This window comes from Hippocampus comes, unplaced genomic scaffold (genome assembly GCF_001891065.2).
Source record: "Hippocampus comes isolate QL1 unplaced genomic scaffold, H_comes_QL1_v1.1 scaffold475, whole genome shotgun sequence".
Classification (NCBI taxonomy): Eukaryota; Metazoa; Chordata; class Actinopteri; order Syngnathiformes; family Syngnathidae; genus Hippocampus; species Hippocampus comes.
Genome location: NW_017804881.1, coordinates 28,354 through 43,294, shown reverse-complemented (window position 1 = coordinate 43,294; position 14,941 = coordinate 28,354). Strand labels below are relative to the sequence as shown.

The 14,941-nt window shown below is 51.8% G+C and overlaps 1 protein-coding gene across 1 annotated transcript in view; it reads right to left on the bottom strand.

Moving 5' to 3' along the window:
* fam120c (family with sequence similarity 120 member C) overlaps positions 1–14,941 on the bottom strand; it is a 21,045-nt gene that overhangs the window by 4,168 nt on the left and 1,936 nt on the right. Inside the window, exons 2-16 of the mRNA XM_019882075.1 lie at positions 14,486–14,864; positions 10,964–11,210; positions 10,751–10,833; positions 9,351–9,479; positions 8,411–8,513; positions 6,548–6,621; positions 5,835–6,109; positions 5,070–5,232; positions 4,894–4,977; positions 4,639–4,810; positions 2,928–3,177; positions 1,329–1,443; positions 1,044–1,253; positions 498–735; positions 260–395 (exon numbers count right to left, since the gene is read on the bottom strand). Coding sequence (XP_019737634.1) covers positions 260–395; positions 498–735; positions 1,044–1,253; positions 1,329–1,443; positions 2,928–3,177; positions 4,639–4,810; positions 4,894–4,977; positions 5,070–5,232; positions 5,835–6,109; positions 6,548–6,621; positions 8,411–8,513; positions 9,351–9,479; positions 10,751–10,833; positions 10,964–11,210; positions 14,486–14,864 — 2,658 coding nt within the window. The remainder of the gene's footprint in view (positions 1–259; positions 396–497; positions 736–1,043; positions 1,254–1,328; positions 1,444–2,927; positions 3,178–4,638; positions 4,811–4,893; positions 4,978–5,069; positions 5,233–5,834; positions 6,110–6,547; positions 6,622–8,410; positions 8,514–9,350; positions 9,480–10,750; positions 10,834–10,963; positions 11,211–14,485; positions 14,865–14,941) is intronic.

The window sequence follows — 14,941 nt, the reverse complement described above, 5'->3', positions numbered from 1 at the left end:
AAAAAAAACCCACATTTGTTCACCTCTCGCCGCAAATAAAACCGGCGGTGTGAAACGTCTTAACAATGGGTGCCATTTCAACAACTTTGGGAATCCACGTTTCCATCTCTTTACCTTTTGTCAAACAATTTGTTCAACCCTTTGAAATTGAACAATTTCCACTTCCATCTTGAAAACTGGACAACTCAACTGACTCATGACTCATTTTACAGTTTGTTAGTTTTTTTTTAACGATGGCGCCTCCCAACTCATCACTCACCCTTTCCCGGCTCCGACCGAAACCACCTGCATGTTGAAGCCGCCTCTGCCGCGGATGGGTTTGTTCCCGGCCCACTGGCCGACAACCATGCCGGCAATCTCCAACTTTCCTCCCTGAGGGGGGATTGACTGGATGCCTGGGGAGGGGGGAGGAGAAATCCATAAAGGGATGACGACTGAGTCCTATGACGTTTGCGTAGCTAGTCCCAGTGCGCCGAAAAATTCTGTTCTGAGCGTACCTGGGAAGGCTCTGGGTCTGTGCTGGGCAGGGTGGTGCGGATGATGCGGGTGATGAGGAGGCATGCCGCCCATGGGGCGGGGCGGGTAGAGGGGGGGCATGGGGTAGAAGGGGGGCACCATGGCGGGCGGCAAGAAGGCAGGGGGCGGCAGAGGGGGAGGCGGAGGAGGGGGACGAGACAGATTGATGCCCTCCAGGATGGCCTGACGCATCTTCTCCACTTTGGATACCAGCTCCTCCTGCCGAGCAGAAAGAGGGTGGGCGCGGGTTCTCGCGGGCGGCGGCGTGCGCCTCCGAAGCGTCGAGCAAGGCCTCCCGGGGTAGAAGGGGGGCACCATGGCGGGCGGCAAGAAGGCAGGGGGCGGCAGAGGGGGAGGCGGAGGAGGGGGACGAGACAGATTGATGCCCTCCAGGATGGCCTGACGCATCTTCTCCACTTTGGATACCAGCTCCTCCTGCCGAGCAGAAAGAGGGTGGGCGCGGGTTCTCGCGGGCGGCGGCGTGCGCCTCCGAAGCGTCGAGCAAGGCCTCCCGCGGCGCTCCTTACCTGGCCTTCGCACATGTCGAGCAGGGCCGCGCGGTCGCGGGTGGCGCGGGCCAGCTTGCTCTGGAACAGTTTGCCGTCAAAGAAGCCCCAGGGGCAGCAGTGCTCCCACGGCAGCGGCTGGCCGCACACGTCGTTGATGAAGAGCGCCGTGTCGACGCCGGCCATAAAGAGAGCGGCCAGCTGCACGCCGCGGGCGTCCACCTTCTCCACCTGAGAGACAAACAAATGGAGAGGCAGAAAATGCAGCGTGCGGCAAGCGTGCGGCAAGTGTGCGTGCGTGCGTACCTTCAGCTCCTGCAGCTGGTCGGGTTCGTAGAGCTGGTTGGAAACGGCCTGGGCCAAGAAGGCATCCAGCTCATTCCTCTGAAGGATTCTTCCTCCGGGCCACTGCATCATATACCTGACCAACAAGGAAGGCTCATTGGCTACATCGCACTCAAGGCCCGCCGATCATTTTATGCGCAAAGCGTCTTCACTTTTCAAAGCGTTGGGCTCACGCAGGCATTTTTCTTACCAATCCCTCTTTTCAGACAATAAAATGGCCAAACGATAGTCACTCATCAATTCGCTGCGCGTATGAAACAGGAGGCCATTTGGGTTCGCAGTTCGAACCCCCCTCGCGCCCTCCCGAAGGAAACCGTGGCTACAAAGGGGCCCAAATTTGACACCCCTGGTCCACATGATGGCGGAACCGGAATAACCGGGGCGCCGCCGGAATGTCTTGGCGACACGCACTGTACGCATATGCCTTTAGCGGCCCTTTTGTGAAGACAGTTTGTCAGCGGGACGCGAGTCACGTCAGCGCAGCCGCTCAAATGAATGTCAATGAAGTGTGAGCGGGTCAAGGGCTCTTTTGCTTTTGGATTGTTGGTTGCCAGCAAGTTTGGCGCCCGGACAAGAAAAATTCAAGGGTTTTCGGGTCTCCCGAAAGAGTGATGATTCTGGAGCTACAGTAGGTCGAGGTGAGGTTTCCACCCGGCGCCACGTTTCGCGTTTTCAGTCATGAGCGCATCTCAGTGATGGAGCACAAAGTCCAGATTTTTTTCCTCCCGGGATTTTGAGCTGAACCAACTCCTCGTCGATCCACATTCAGAAGCAAAACGAGAGCAAGCTCCACTAAGGTGAGCTCGGCGTGGAGCAGAGAGTGGAGTCAAGCGCCACGATTCGCCGCCCGAACCGAATTCCCTTCTTTATTGGGACGCTACAATGAAAACGTTTGCGGATCAAGATAAGTTCTGACTCTACCGTTGGTCGTCATCATTCAGAGCGTCAGAATGCGGACTCTTGGTTGGAACGGCCACTTGGCACCAACAATTTGGACATTTTTGTGTGGGACCGCCTGTTAGACTGGGGTCAAATTTGAATGAAAGCGTTTTTAACTCGATTATTTCTCAACATATCTCCTGGACGCTGTGCTGCGGTCAGGAAAGGCCTTCTTCAATTGGCTTCCGCTTTTGCTAAAAAAAAAAATAAAAAAAAAAGCATCCACCACGAAGCTCTTACGGGCGGTATTACAAAGGGTTCTTTCTCCATATCAGCACGCGAAAATGACCGTGGCGTCACTTGCCCGAAAAACTCGACTTAAATAGCACAAATGGAACACTTTGAGATAAGAGCATTGCGGGTCACGTCGTCGTCCGTTGTTTTTCCGTCAATGTATGTGTCGGGGACAAGTTAAGGGGCGTTTGAGGTGCTCATTCAACGTTTTGGGAAAATTGCCCAAAGACGGCAGCCACTTGTCCCGTCGCTATTAGCAGCGGCAGTCAGGCAACGACGCAGAGGATATCACGAAATCTCTGCCGCGAGCCGCAAAAAAGCAGTCGGCCTGTTGCAAATGGCCATTTTCCCCCGTGAACAAGCAGCGGCGGCGAGCCTCTTCCCTACCTGAGCACGCAGCACATGAGCAGCAGATGCTGCGGGACCTGCGCCGGGTTGAGGAGGGCCGGGCAGTCGGAGCGCAGGCAGGCCAGGAAGGCCCGGGTTCTCCTGGAGCGGTCCTCGCTGGCGCGACCCAACCACAGGCGGCGGAGGTTCGGGCAGGTCCACTCCCGGAAACACAGCGCCGGGATCAGTTCGGGAGTCAGAGCCGACTTGGCTTTACCGCTGCTCCACTCTTTGACGATCACCGGAGGAACTGAAAGAATGCCGGCGAATCAGTTGCCGGCTTGCCCCGCTTGCCGAGCGACGCTTTCACTCAAAAGTTAGCCTGGGAAAAACCTGACTCTGCCTTGTTCTGTCCTAATTCGCAGTAGGACATCGGGCAGGGGGTGCAGGGGGTGTTTCTGTCTTGTTTTTACAAAACGCAGCCCTTTTGACCCCAACACGCAGGGGAAATGGGCTTTCTGCGAAAGGAGACTTCTCAAGCAGAAGAGTGGCGCTGGCGTTTTTCGCTTTTGTCCAACCTCTCGCATCTTAACCTGAAAACCTGGACCTGTATTTAGATTTAGTGACATACTTTTCTTCTACTTCTCCCTTTCATAATTTTGCTGCTGTCAATTGGGAATTTCTCCATTGTGAGACAAATCAAGCTTTTCTTATCTCCTCTTATCTTAACAGTGCTTTCATTCGATAAAGCAGCTAATACAACATTGAGGAATAGCTCTTGAGAGCAAAAGCATCCCCTCTTGACCAATTTGCAACTACGGCGAGCGACGAACTCACCCGACTGCGCGGCCACTCGTACGCTTTGCTGGCAGGAAACACCCAAGCGCCATATTTGGTCACCTGGGTCTCGTCACCTCTTCTGCTAACTAGCGCGCTGCCAATACAGCGGCGTGTAAAATGCCCCAACTTGTCTGGCTTCCAACGGGCATTTTCTCCTCCTACTTTGTCATGGGACGCATGGGTCCAGTTACGGCTGTTCATCCGGTCAGTATATGCGCGCATCTCCAAACAGAGTCAAATGTATTGCGACAACGGCGGCGATGGTCTCCGCGAACGCTCTCTCATTGCATCTTGCGAAATCAACTGCAAGAAAATAAAAGCATCTGCGAGCCAAGACGCTCGAGCTACGTTCACACTGCAAGGGATGATGACGGCCCCTTTTGGACTTGACCCCATCTTTTGATGGCGAAATCTCAAAACTTGTGAGGTGAACAGAACGCGTCCATCCATGAAGTGACAGCCGTGCCCGCAGTACACGACATCACACGGAAGGGCGGCCGGGCCTCCCCCCCCGACCGCTCGCGTCTCAGCCCTGGCGCATTTGCGGCAATGCGAAGGATTTGGTGCAACCGGAGCCGACGTTTTCTGAATCGAAAAACTTTTCGCCACCGTTTTCTGCTCCTTTGTTTGACACCATTCATTTTGTCAAATAATTGCGAGGACGTATCGGTCGAGCCTAACCTCAGTGGTGGCATCAGACACATAGCTGAGTCATATCCACATATCAAGGAGGTTTCAGATTAAAAAAATTGGGGAGGAATGGAGGGAATCCCAATTGGACTGTTGGTATTGATGTGGGGGTCGGGGGGCATTGGGAACAAAAAAAAAAACCCATTGAATCGACCTTCAGTATGAACATAGCCATTTGACACAACTTGAAAAATACGACGTTGTTTGCCACCTCCGAATACTTGACAATCCCAGCCCCAACCTTCCAAGGGAGCTCGCTTGCGGAGGGCGAGTCTTTCCAGGCGGCGCTGCGTTTCGGCCAAACTGAAGAGGACGCCGTAGGCGTACTGTCTGGCGGCACGGAACAGCAGAGAGGCAGGAGGCAGCTCAGCGTTACACTCGTCTTCGATACAAACGGGCATTTTCATCTCTCCCTGTTGGCCGGAAGAAAGTCCGCTGTTAAAACAGGAGCAGACCGGGCCAAATGGCGCAAAAGGAAGCCCGGCGGGACTTTCACCTTGGTCAAGATGTGGTAAATCTGCGGGTACATCAGCCCTCTTCGGTGTCTGTGTTCAGCTACACGAAGGACCTCGGCACTAACCTAAAAAAAATAAATAACATTGCGGGGGTGGGGGGGGCTCCTCTCAGCACCATTCGGGTCCTCTACTCAGAAAACGGGGTTTGCAGACCAACCTGAGGCAGAGGGGGTGTGGTGATGTCCATGTGACTGCGAGTCGCCATAGAAAGCAGTGACGGAATGCTTGAGCCGCTCCCGTTGCCTTGGGAACCGTCTCCGGAGGCCGAGCGCTCCCTTGCGCCAGGATCCTCCCATCGTGACGACTTGTCTGTCAAATGGCTGCGAGAGCGAGCAAAGGTCAAGATGCGAAAACAAAGTTCGTTTTGTTGCAGGACTATTTCCATTGCTTTGTTTTTTTTTTCTTTCTTTTTTTTTTTGGGTGTTAATCCAGTATTTGTGTGACGACCAGCGTGACGAGGCGTAAGTGTATCCTACTTGGACGATTAACCTCCAGCCGTCTCCTCGAAAGCTGCAAATCCTTTAATCCGAAACTTTACACCAAAAGCTTGCTGACAAAAATGCTACCGGACGGCGACGTCTGTGAGGTGTTCAAAAGTTGACCGGCGTTACCACACATGTGGGAACTGGACTTTGGGAATGAGGACCGAAGGAATCCGAAATCAGACAACAAATCAACGGTACGAGCAAAAATCAAAGTGAGTAAAATCAAAAACAACAAAGTCGAGCAAAATGGGCGGGGAAATCAAGTTGGTGACTTGCTCGTTCCTCGCGGTGGCAGAGAATGAGCTGAAAAAATAAAATTCAATTCAAAAGCCATCACCGTGTAAGCAAAATTCTTCTGGTGTTCAAAGTATGCGTCATGGAAATGCGATCGAGTTGCGTCCAAGCCAAAGTAAAGCCGATTTTTGTTTGTGCCTTACTTTGCATTGTTGTCGTTGGGTTCGTCTCCATCCGATGACGAGGAAGGTGACGGAGAAGGACCCGACTGAGTGCCCGTGTGGTGATTGGGCAAACGCCCTCCGCCCTGAGAGGAATCATATGGCGCCGACCAATCCGAAAAGCCCATCTTTCCTGTGGGCGAATCGTTGCACTCTTGCGATGGCGGCGGCGGGTTGTGGAACAGGGGGGCGGAGCCGGGTCCGAATGGAGCGTTTGCAAAAGGCGGTTTGAAGCCGGCCACCGGTGGAGGGGGGAACTGAGAGCAAGGACAGAAAGAATGAACGTGACGCTACGCGGTGCTCTTTAAAATAAATAAATCACTTCATGTGCTGAATTGCATTCAATATGCTGGGAGTAGCGATGTGACAAGTGGGCGCCATCTTGGTCATAAATATGAAATGAGCACTCCAAAATCCTCCAAAACACATACATTCACACAAAAACAAAAAAATTGATGAATGACGGACGTGAGCTATTCTACTCTTTCACACCAATAAGGCTTCATTTTTGCACCCCTGTGGCACGTGTACATCAAAGCCGTTGCGAGCGTTCCACCTCGCTGTATTGGCGGGAGTTCCATTTTCACAGACTGTCATTTGGGGGGTTGGCTGGGGGGGCCAGCACATCACTCTGCTCAACTGAAAACAAGGCCACACACAAGGTAGGGTACATACGAAACAAGAAAGAGAACTACCTGATTTTTTCCTGGATGCATCAGTCCCATGTGGCAAGATGGTCCCCCAAACGGAGTGGGCCCAAACCCAGGTACTGAACACAGAAACAGTCATGAGGGATGGACATCAATAGTCGTTTGTTTGTTTGTTTGTTTGAAATGACTGCAGACAGAGGCGCCGAGCTAATCATGTTCATAGTCAGTAGGGGTTGGGGGGGGGGGGGCGCATCCTTCCAAGGAACTACAGCAAAAAGAGGGCTTGGCTTGGCCCCCAAAAAAACGAGCGCGATTGCTTTCTTTCGTATCAACCGAGATCAATGATGATCGCAATTGCTTTTCAACTGCCAATTTGAAGGCATGATTATAGAGAATAATGCAACTGCAATTTTTCCCCCCTCAAAGTTGCGATTCACTCAGGCAACATAATAAAACAAACATGCATGAATAAAAATGAAACTTTGACTACTTGGATCTCGATCTCCAGTTTGTACCATGACACACGCTAACGGGTAGGCAAAGTAAGATCATGGCTGCTTGTGAGGGAACATCTTTCAAGGCATGACGCTCTTCGGCGTCTCTTTGATTAAATGCGGAGAAACATCTTTGAGCCGGTCTTTGGGTTTAATAACGTACCCTCGGAATATTTGACGACCGCGTTTCAATTTATCGTGGCGCGAGCGGCAACAACGCTGCGGTCTTCCTGCGTGCGCTAAAACGTCACAGGCGCGCAAATCAAAGGCAACCCTTTCATTGGACTTGGGCGGCTCACAGCAAATGAAATCGAATCAAAAATACCTGGGCGGCACACAACACATCTGAGCCAGACGGACAGACAGTTCCTCACACGCCCGCTCTGACATACGACGGCAGCCAAAACGTCACAAAATACCCACACGTGTACACAGAGAGGCTCCCCCGACCCAGGGCCATGTTTTCATCTTGCGGAATAGCTTAGCGTGTTCAAATACTCGCCTCAATGTCTTGTTACTGAAAGCTTGCACGGCAACCGGCTCTGAACCCCCCCGCCCGCACCCAAATGGCAAGGGGCGGGGGCGAGCCGAAGCCTACCCCAGCTGTCTTCACACAGTAGGCGGGGTAAACCCAGAACTGGTTGCCAGCCCATCGCAGGGCACACAAAGGCAAACAGCCGCTCACAACCACAGTCACACCTCGGGACAATTTCGAGTGCTCCTTTAACCTGCCACGCATGCTTTTGGAATGCGGGAGGAAACAGGGAGTACCCGGAGCAAACCCACGCAGGCACGGGGAGGACATGCAACATACCCACGAAAGGCCGAGGCTCGGATTCCAACCGGCGACCGCTGCACTGTTAGGGGCACGCGCTAACCAGTTGACCGCTGTGCGGCCCTCAACAGTTACCCCCCCCCCCCCCCGCCCCATCCATCCATTTTCCAATATGCTTGATGCTCAGGGGTGTGGCGGGCCCCCCGTAGCCTATACCGGCAGGCTTTTGGGCAAAATAACCGCGGCCTGGATTTAAAATCGCCCAAAAGAATAAGCCGTCCAGAAAATGGTCGACTGGTTGGTTGGAAGAAGAGCCCGCGGCGAGTGTACGGTGAGGGATCCTGGCGTTTCAAGGACGGGCTTACTTTAAACTCAAGGTTGATGCTTGGTTGTCGTTAGCATGTTGCTAGGCATTCCCAAAAAGTCAAAAAGAGCTTCGGCCAACAGATGGTGTGGATAAAGCACGGGAAAAGTGCACTTCATTTCCTGATGATGATCAAATTGGATGTTTTTTTTTGGGGGGGGGGGGGGTTAACCCATTTGAACTTGGTTGGTCTAAAATTCGTGACGGTATTACCATCCAACCCAATTATTTTGACGTTAATCCTTCAGTCAATCCACCTGATCGGTGTGACTCACAAATGAAAGCGGGAGGTCCCACGTTTGGCGATCGTGGCTTGGAGGCCGCCGAGAAATAGTCCATGGCCTTCTTGAAGCGATCAACCTTGTCCTCCATGCGAGACTGGAAGGGAAACAGAGAACCGTGTTCACCACTCGTCTTCATGCTCAACACGACAAACACCTGGTGGGCGGGTGGCCGCTGGAAAGACGCGTTTGCACCAAGTCTGGGGAAGAAACCATTTGCCGCGTGACATCACGCGGCAAATGGTTGGAGCCAACGAGTGGGAGGAAGAGGAAGCGGCAAGGTCGGTTAAGATATGACGCCGGTGCTCTGCCAAGCGTGAGCGCCGGCCACAAACGTCAAACGCCGACGACCGCCAAAGCCGCGACAATTCAGCATCGTTCAGCCGAGAGGGACCCGAGTTTGGTTGGAACCTGGGCCGGCCGGGGGCCTCATGGCCTGAAAATAAACCCTCCCCAATTCCAATGTTAATTCGTCCCTTTCTAAACAAACATTCATGTGGTGTTTTTGTTTTCCTAGAGCGGAAATCTTTACTTCCTGACAGAGAAGTAAAGATTAAAGTGCTTGACGGAAAAAAATAAAGAAGGTTTCTCCATCTGAAATGATTGAACAGTTAAATGAACGGCGCCGTCCACTTAATCAAGGACAAATCCAATGTCGTCAATGTGAGCGCATTGGGGAAAAGCTGCCGAATCCTGCGCCGGGGGTGTTGATGTGGCAACACTGACTGCAGCGCAAAGATGTAGCGTACGTACAGAAGAGCCGTCGATTGAATTTCGCCCCTGAGGAATTGGAAATTGAAAAAAGCGAAACGCTTGGAACGGCCGTTGAAGCCACAACCATCGAGGACGTTCCCACGATAGCCCGCGCTTTGGTGCTTTCGGTCCACCAAACATTTTCAATGATACAATGCGCGTTTTGTTCAACGTGACCCACCGGTGACTGTTTGAAGACATCTCTGGCGATGGCGTCCAGGTTCCCGAGGTCTTTGATGGAGGAGACGTACTCGGACACAGCCTTGATCACCACTTCGCAGGGCGGCAGCACCAACTGATGGGCTCGCACCTGTGACGGCGACAGTGCAACCGGGCCCGTTGGACGCCATGGACAGCAACGTTGTGCAAAACCACACCGAGTTGAAATTCAAGAGCCAAACCATCTCTCGATTCGAGGTGCATTCAAATACGGTCGGACATTTCAAACGGCGAAAAAAAGTCAACCTCCAGAGCGACAAATGTCGGAATTACGTGGGCCCGATCGACCTCTAAAATAGGACATATCAAGAACGATGGGCGACAAATCAATTTGCTCTTTGACTGAATGCCAATGGCCGGTCGTCCGGTCGTCTCGTCGCTTACTGAAGGTTACGGCGAGATGCGCGGCAGCCTCGCCTCACCTCGGATTGCGCACGACCTCGCCGGCCGGGCCAAGGAGGCTCGTCATTGGCAAGCGCCCGTTTCGGTCTCTCTTCGCGTCACCGCGGCAATGTTTCCAGTCACTTTCTGATAGGCATTCGAATTTGTCTTCTTTTCAAGTGAAAGTGAAAATAGCGGCCCTGTTTTGTCAGCCGCCGAGTTGCTCTCCACAGCAAAACATTTCGCAAATACGTCTTCAATCACTGGCAATTTTTGACATCATCCCAAACTACGGTCTGTGCATTGAGACGACTCGACATCGGCAAGTGTGGTCATCCTGTGCCGCACGACCCCGCCACCCCCCAAAATAAATTCATTAAAATGCGCAACTGTTGAAATGTGCAAGGTACCCATCCCTAATCATATGTCCATCAGCATTTTTAGGCTCGAAAAGATTTTATTTGCGGTTTAATGGGCGTCAATCATATGCGCGCTATTTACGGGCCGGGCCTACTCCCTTTCTTTATTTTTTGGTTCAGGTGTCAGAAGAATCATGCCATTTTCCATACCACTTCCGTAACCGTACTGTATTTCAGATGGACAAAATGACGATTACAATTGAGGGAAATGAAAACATCGAACGGAACGCGGGCTTCCTCAAAGTGTTGCCAGAGTTGGAAGCAAAGCATCGCAACCCCCCAAAAAAGTGTACGAACTTCACGATGGGTGTGCATCACAAGCACAAAACTGTGAATAAATTCAATAAGACGTCCAATTTGCGCCGAAAGAGCGGGATGACTAGACAATAATACTTTCCGATCCAATAGATCAGCAAAGGACGACAACGATGGACTTTTTCCGGGAGAAGAATGACCAGTTGAAGTAAAATTAGCCTGACCACTTGGACACTGTTTGGACATTTTCATCTTTCATTGCGATGGAAGCTCATTTCTTTCCGCAAGACTTTGAGAGATACGCTACCTTGAGGGATGCTAGTGGGTGTTCTGGTCCCAGCAGGCTCCAGTGGAAGGCAGCCAGGTCTTCATCAGGCAGAATATGATTTCCTTCACCGAAGGCAAAGAAAAGGGACACACAAAGAGATGCCCTTTGAAAGGGCGAACGTACTACGTACGGAGACGCCGCGGACGTAGGCGAGCGCGTTCGGAAATCAAGCGGGCGTGGGTGGCTCCTTACCCAGCAGAGCAGCAAAGCAGGGCAGATGCTGAGTCTTGAGCCCAAGCTGCCTGGCGGCTTCAGACAGCAGGTACTGGTGCGTGGTCAGGTTTTTGCCGTTCCAGCTCAGCTTGAGGGCGTGCGAGGAGAAATAGGCGGGCACGTTGCACAGCGCAAACTCCGAATCCTGAGCGATCAGGCCGGCGAATCCGTAGTCCCTGTAGAGAGACAGCACTTCCTGGTGATGATCCTCCAAAGTCTGCACAACCTGCGGAGGGAGCGCACAAAGTCGTCAGAAACTTTTCAAGCGGGTCTTCGGCGCGCACTCGCAAGATGACGATTGCCGCACCAGAGCCCCTTGCAATGAGAGGGGATGTGACGAGCGCTGGCTATTTTTTGGATCGTTTAAAACCTGGGTGGCTGAAGGCTGCATCTTTTATACCCGCGTTGAGAAATTGATCGTGCCCTTCAGGCATTGCGTAACTTGAATACTCTGTCTACAAACCACATTAAATGAAAAACCAAACAAACAAACTCCTGGAACAACCTGCTAACATACTCTATTGACACAAAAAAAACCACAAAAAAATCCTTGTGGCGTCTTTCCACAAAGCATCTTCTTGCCAAGGTATGGTGAACCTGGGATGGACCATCACAATCCAAAGAAACGGAGCAGTCAAAACAAGAAAATGTCAGCACGTAGACACCAGTATCGAGGCCGCGGGTCTGGAAAATTCTCTGATATGAAGACATCGATACCACTTGGTGAACGCGACAAGCGCTGTGTCAGTCAGCTGCACGGAGATATTTGAAGGGAAATGTCGATGACAACACTCTTGGCCGACTGCAAATTAGGCTCTGCAAAACCCATGACGAGCTCTGCGCGCTAAAGACTTTGCGTCTAAAAAGGGCGACACTTGGGTGAAACGTAGGTCACGTTTGCCTCGACGAAAACGCATTCATCGCAACCGCAAGACTTAATGGCAGGAAGCATTGGTACGTTGGTATGAGCGAGTACTCAAATGTAATCGCAATTGTCCCATGTCCCCCCCCCCCCAAAAGTGGTCTTGATGTAGTCCTCCGGTAACATTCGCTTGAAAAGAGTTCATTCATTATTCATTCAAGAATGCGTGTCAGTCATGTTGCGGAAACTGGAAGAGAGCGAGCGCGCGCGGGGCAGCTTCGGAATGGTTACCTGCCACACGGGAAAGAAATCAATGACAGCGTTATCCGTGTCGACGCGTGTCAGAAGAGGACGAGGTTTCTGAACGCGGTGGATGCGGTTCAATTTGGTGACGCCGTTGAGAAGAGAGAGCGCCCTGCAGGTTGCCCCAGACTTGTGAACTGCTTAAGGCGAGACTTCATCCCAAAATGGTCACAGACGGCACCCGCGGTGTACGAGATCTATTTGGAGATTCTTTGCTGATCAGCTGGTGTGCAGAAAAAGGCGAAGGGAGCTTAAGAGCGAGCCGGCTCCATGACCAACGGACGAAGCAACGTGCAATATCCTCCCGCAAACTGCTGACTTGGAAACAAAGACGCGAAAATGACGGATCCAAAGTCAAAACTGGTCAACCCCCTGCGGCAATTGAAGCTTTGGCTGCATTCAGCCCTCTTTTGGTCATCAGTTATACGCCGCCAAGTACAAGTCTGATTTGCGGCTGTCCTGCCACGTTTGGTCAAAACACGCTTTCGAGCCGCTTTCTGTGAACTTGGACAAGTCTGAGATTTTTAGATTGACGCGCAAACAAAGGTGTTCACCGCAAACACCCGAGAGTCCTAAAATAATCCCTTCAATGGATTGGGATACATCTTTTAAGTACTTGGAGGAAAGAAATATATATATCCCAAACTAAAGACACTGCCACCAGCCAAACGATGACTTATTTCACATTTCACTAGAAAGGAGGCCCACTGAAATGAAAGCAAATGTCAGGCAGGAAGGGGGAACAAATTAAAAAAAATGAAGGAATCATTCCACACCCACACGATATCCAACAAAATACTCCAAACAAGCCACCGTCCTGTACTAAGAGCTTATAAATAGCCACTCAACAATTCTCCAACTATGTATGTCAAGTTCACTGAGTTCATGTTATGCAATTCATAAGCGACGGGGTCCATTTGAAGGCCTACTTTAATTTGTGCTCAATTTGATCAAAAACAAAGCGTGAGACGGCTGGATGCAAACACACTTCCTCCCAGGAAACATTTGCGCTCTGCTAGATGCATTATTAAAAACACACACACACACAAAAGATGGCAATTTTGACTGTTCTTGACACGAGAGCGAGTAGTGCGAAACGTAAAAGATGGCAATTTTGACTGTTCTTGACACGAGAGGGAGTAGTGCGATACGTGAAGGTCTCGTTGCATCGACTACGTGATGAATGCATTTTTGTCCGGAGGAGAAATGAAATCCATGCCAGTACATACACGAACGTACTTTGTGAGATCGGATGTGTGAGAAATGCTATCCATGCAGGTACACGGGCATACTTTGCATCCTGGGCGAGTAATTCCAGCTGTCGCCGGTGAATATTTTTGTGATTATTCCATCGATTGATCCATCGGAGAAGAATTGACTACGTGCAGAGGTCGACTGCAAACCTCACCCCCGTACCTGACATCTGTTTGTGAACCGATTACTGGTGTTTATTTGGCATTTTTGAACGGTGAAAAAAAGAACAAACAAACAATTGCGCGATACCACGGAAGAGGGAGTGATGTACTTGGCAACCTTTTTGAAGCAGAGAGCTGCTACGTGGCTCGTGATTCGTGCCAAGGCAGGGCTACTAGTTTGCACTATGACGCGAGCCGCTTCGGCTTCTACTCCAACCCCATGTCCCCGACAGGTTACGCATACCACGGGTGCAAATAACCATTCATTTGGCAAAGGTTGAGCCGCCTCATTTTTTTCCTCCATAAATTGACAAGGACTCAGTCACTGCTTTGTCGTGGACAGTAACTGTCAGAAAATCTGCAAAAATGTTGATTCTTGCTTTTACCGAACAATGCCGCTAAATGCTACCATTCTGCTCATCAATTCTGAGACGCTGCAAGTACATTTTTCATCTCGTCTTTACTGTGCATGTCAACTTAGAGCATGTGTGCATGCGGCAATAAAATTTGAGGTTAGGGGCCACTGTGCTCCTTGTAAAAAAATAAGTAAAGGTGGTGTTCTGGGGCCCTGTCAACTAAAATCAGATGTAGACAAATCTTATTGGATTCAATACAAACATAATTATCTGCGATCATGGAGGACCAAATAAAATGGAGAATAAATTACTGTTGAGAGGCTGAATGAAATCTGGACATTTAGGTTTCCGAAACGATTCATCTATGATCGAAATTGTTGTGGATTACTTTGGCAAGTGATTAATTGTTGCACCACGAGTGCCGAGTTATCAAAAGGCTTTTTTTGGAGGGGCGGGGGGGCATTCAGTCTAGCGGGGCCATGCCAAATTAAGCAAAAGAGAGGAAAACCTGCAAGAGAGAGAGGGAGAGAGCGGGAAGCGGGAGCAGGACGACGAGGTGGCTCACCCGCACTCGGAAGCGGAACATGGCGAGGCGGACGCAGTGGCTGAGGCAGGCCGGGGGCAGGAACCAAGCCCGGGGAGGCGGGGTCGCCTTGCCGCCGACGTGGTTGACGATGAGCTGCGCGGTCTGTCGCTGGCCCTGAGCTCGCCGCGCCCACTCCGGCCAGCGCTCCTTGCCCAGCGTGCCGTTGAAGACCACCACCAGCTCCAGGCCGCCCTGGAAGAGGCAGGCCTGGGACAGGGCGGCCAGGTAGCCCAGCATGGCGTTCCACTGGCCGCCGCACACCCAGTCCGTCTGGTAGCCGCCGTAGAGGCGCTGCAGGCCGGAGTCGGCGTCCACCAAGATCCTGGCGGGCGGGGGCGGGGGGGGCATGGGCCCCGGGGGGTGCGGGGGGTGCGGGTGATGGTGCGGGGGGGGGGGCGGGGGCTGGCGGGCCGCGGGGCCGGGGGGCTTGAGGAG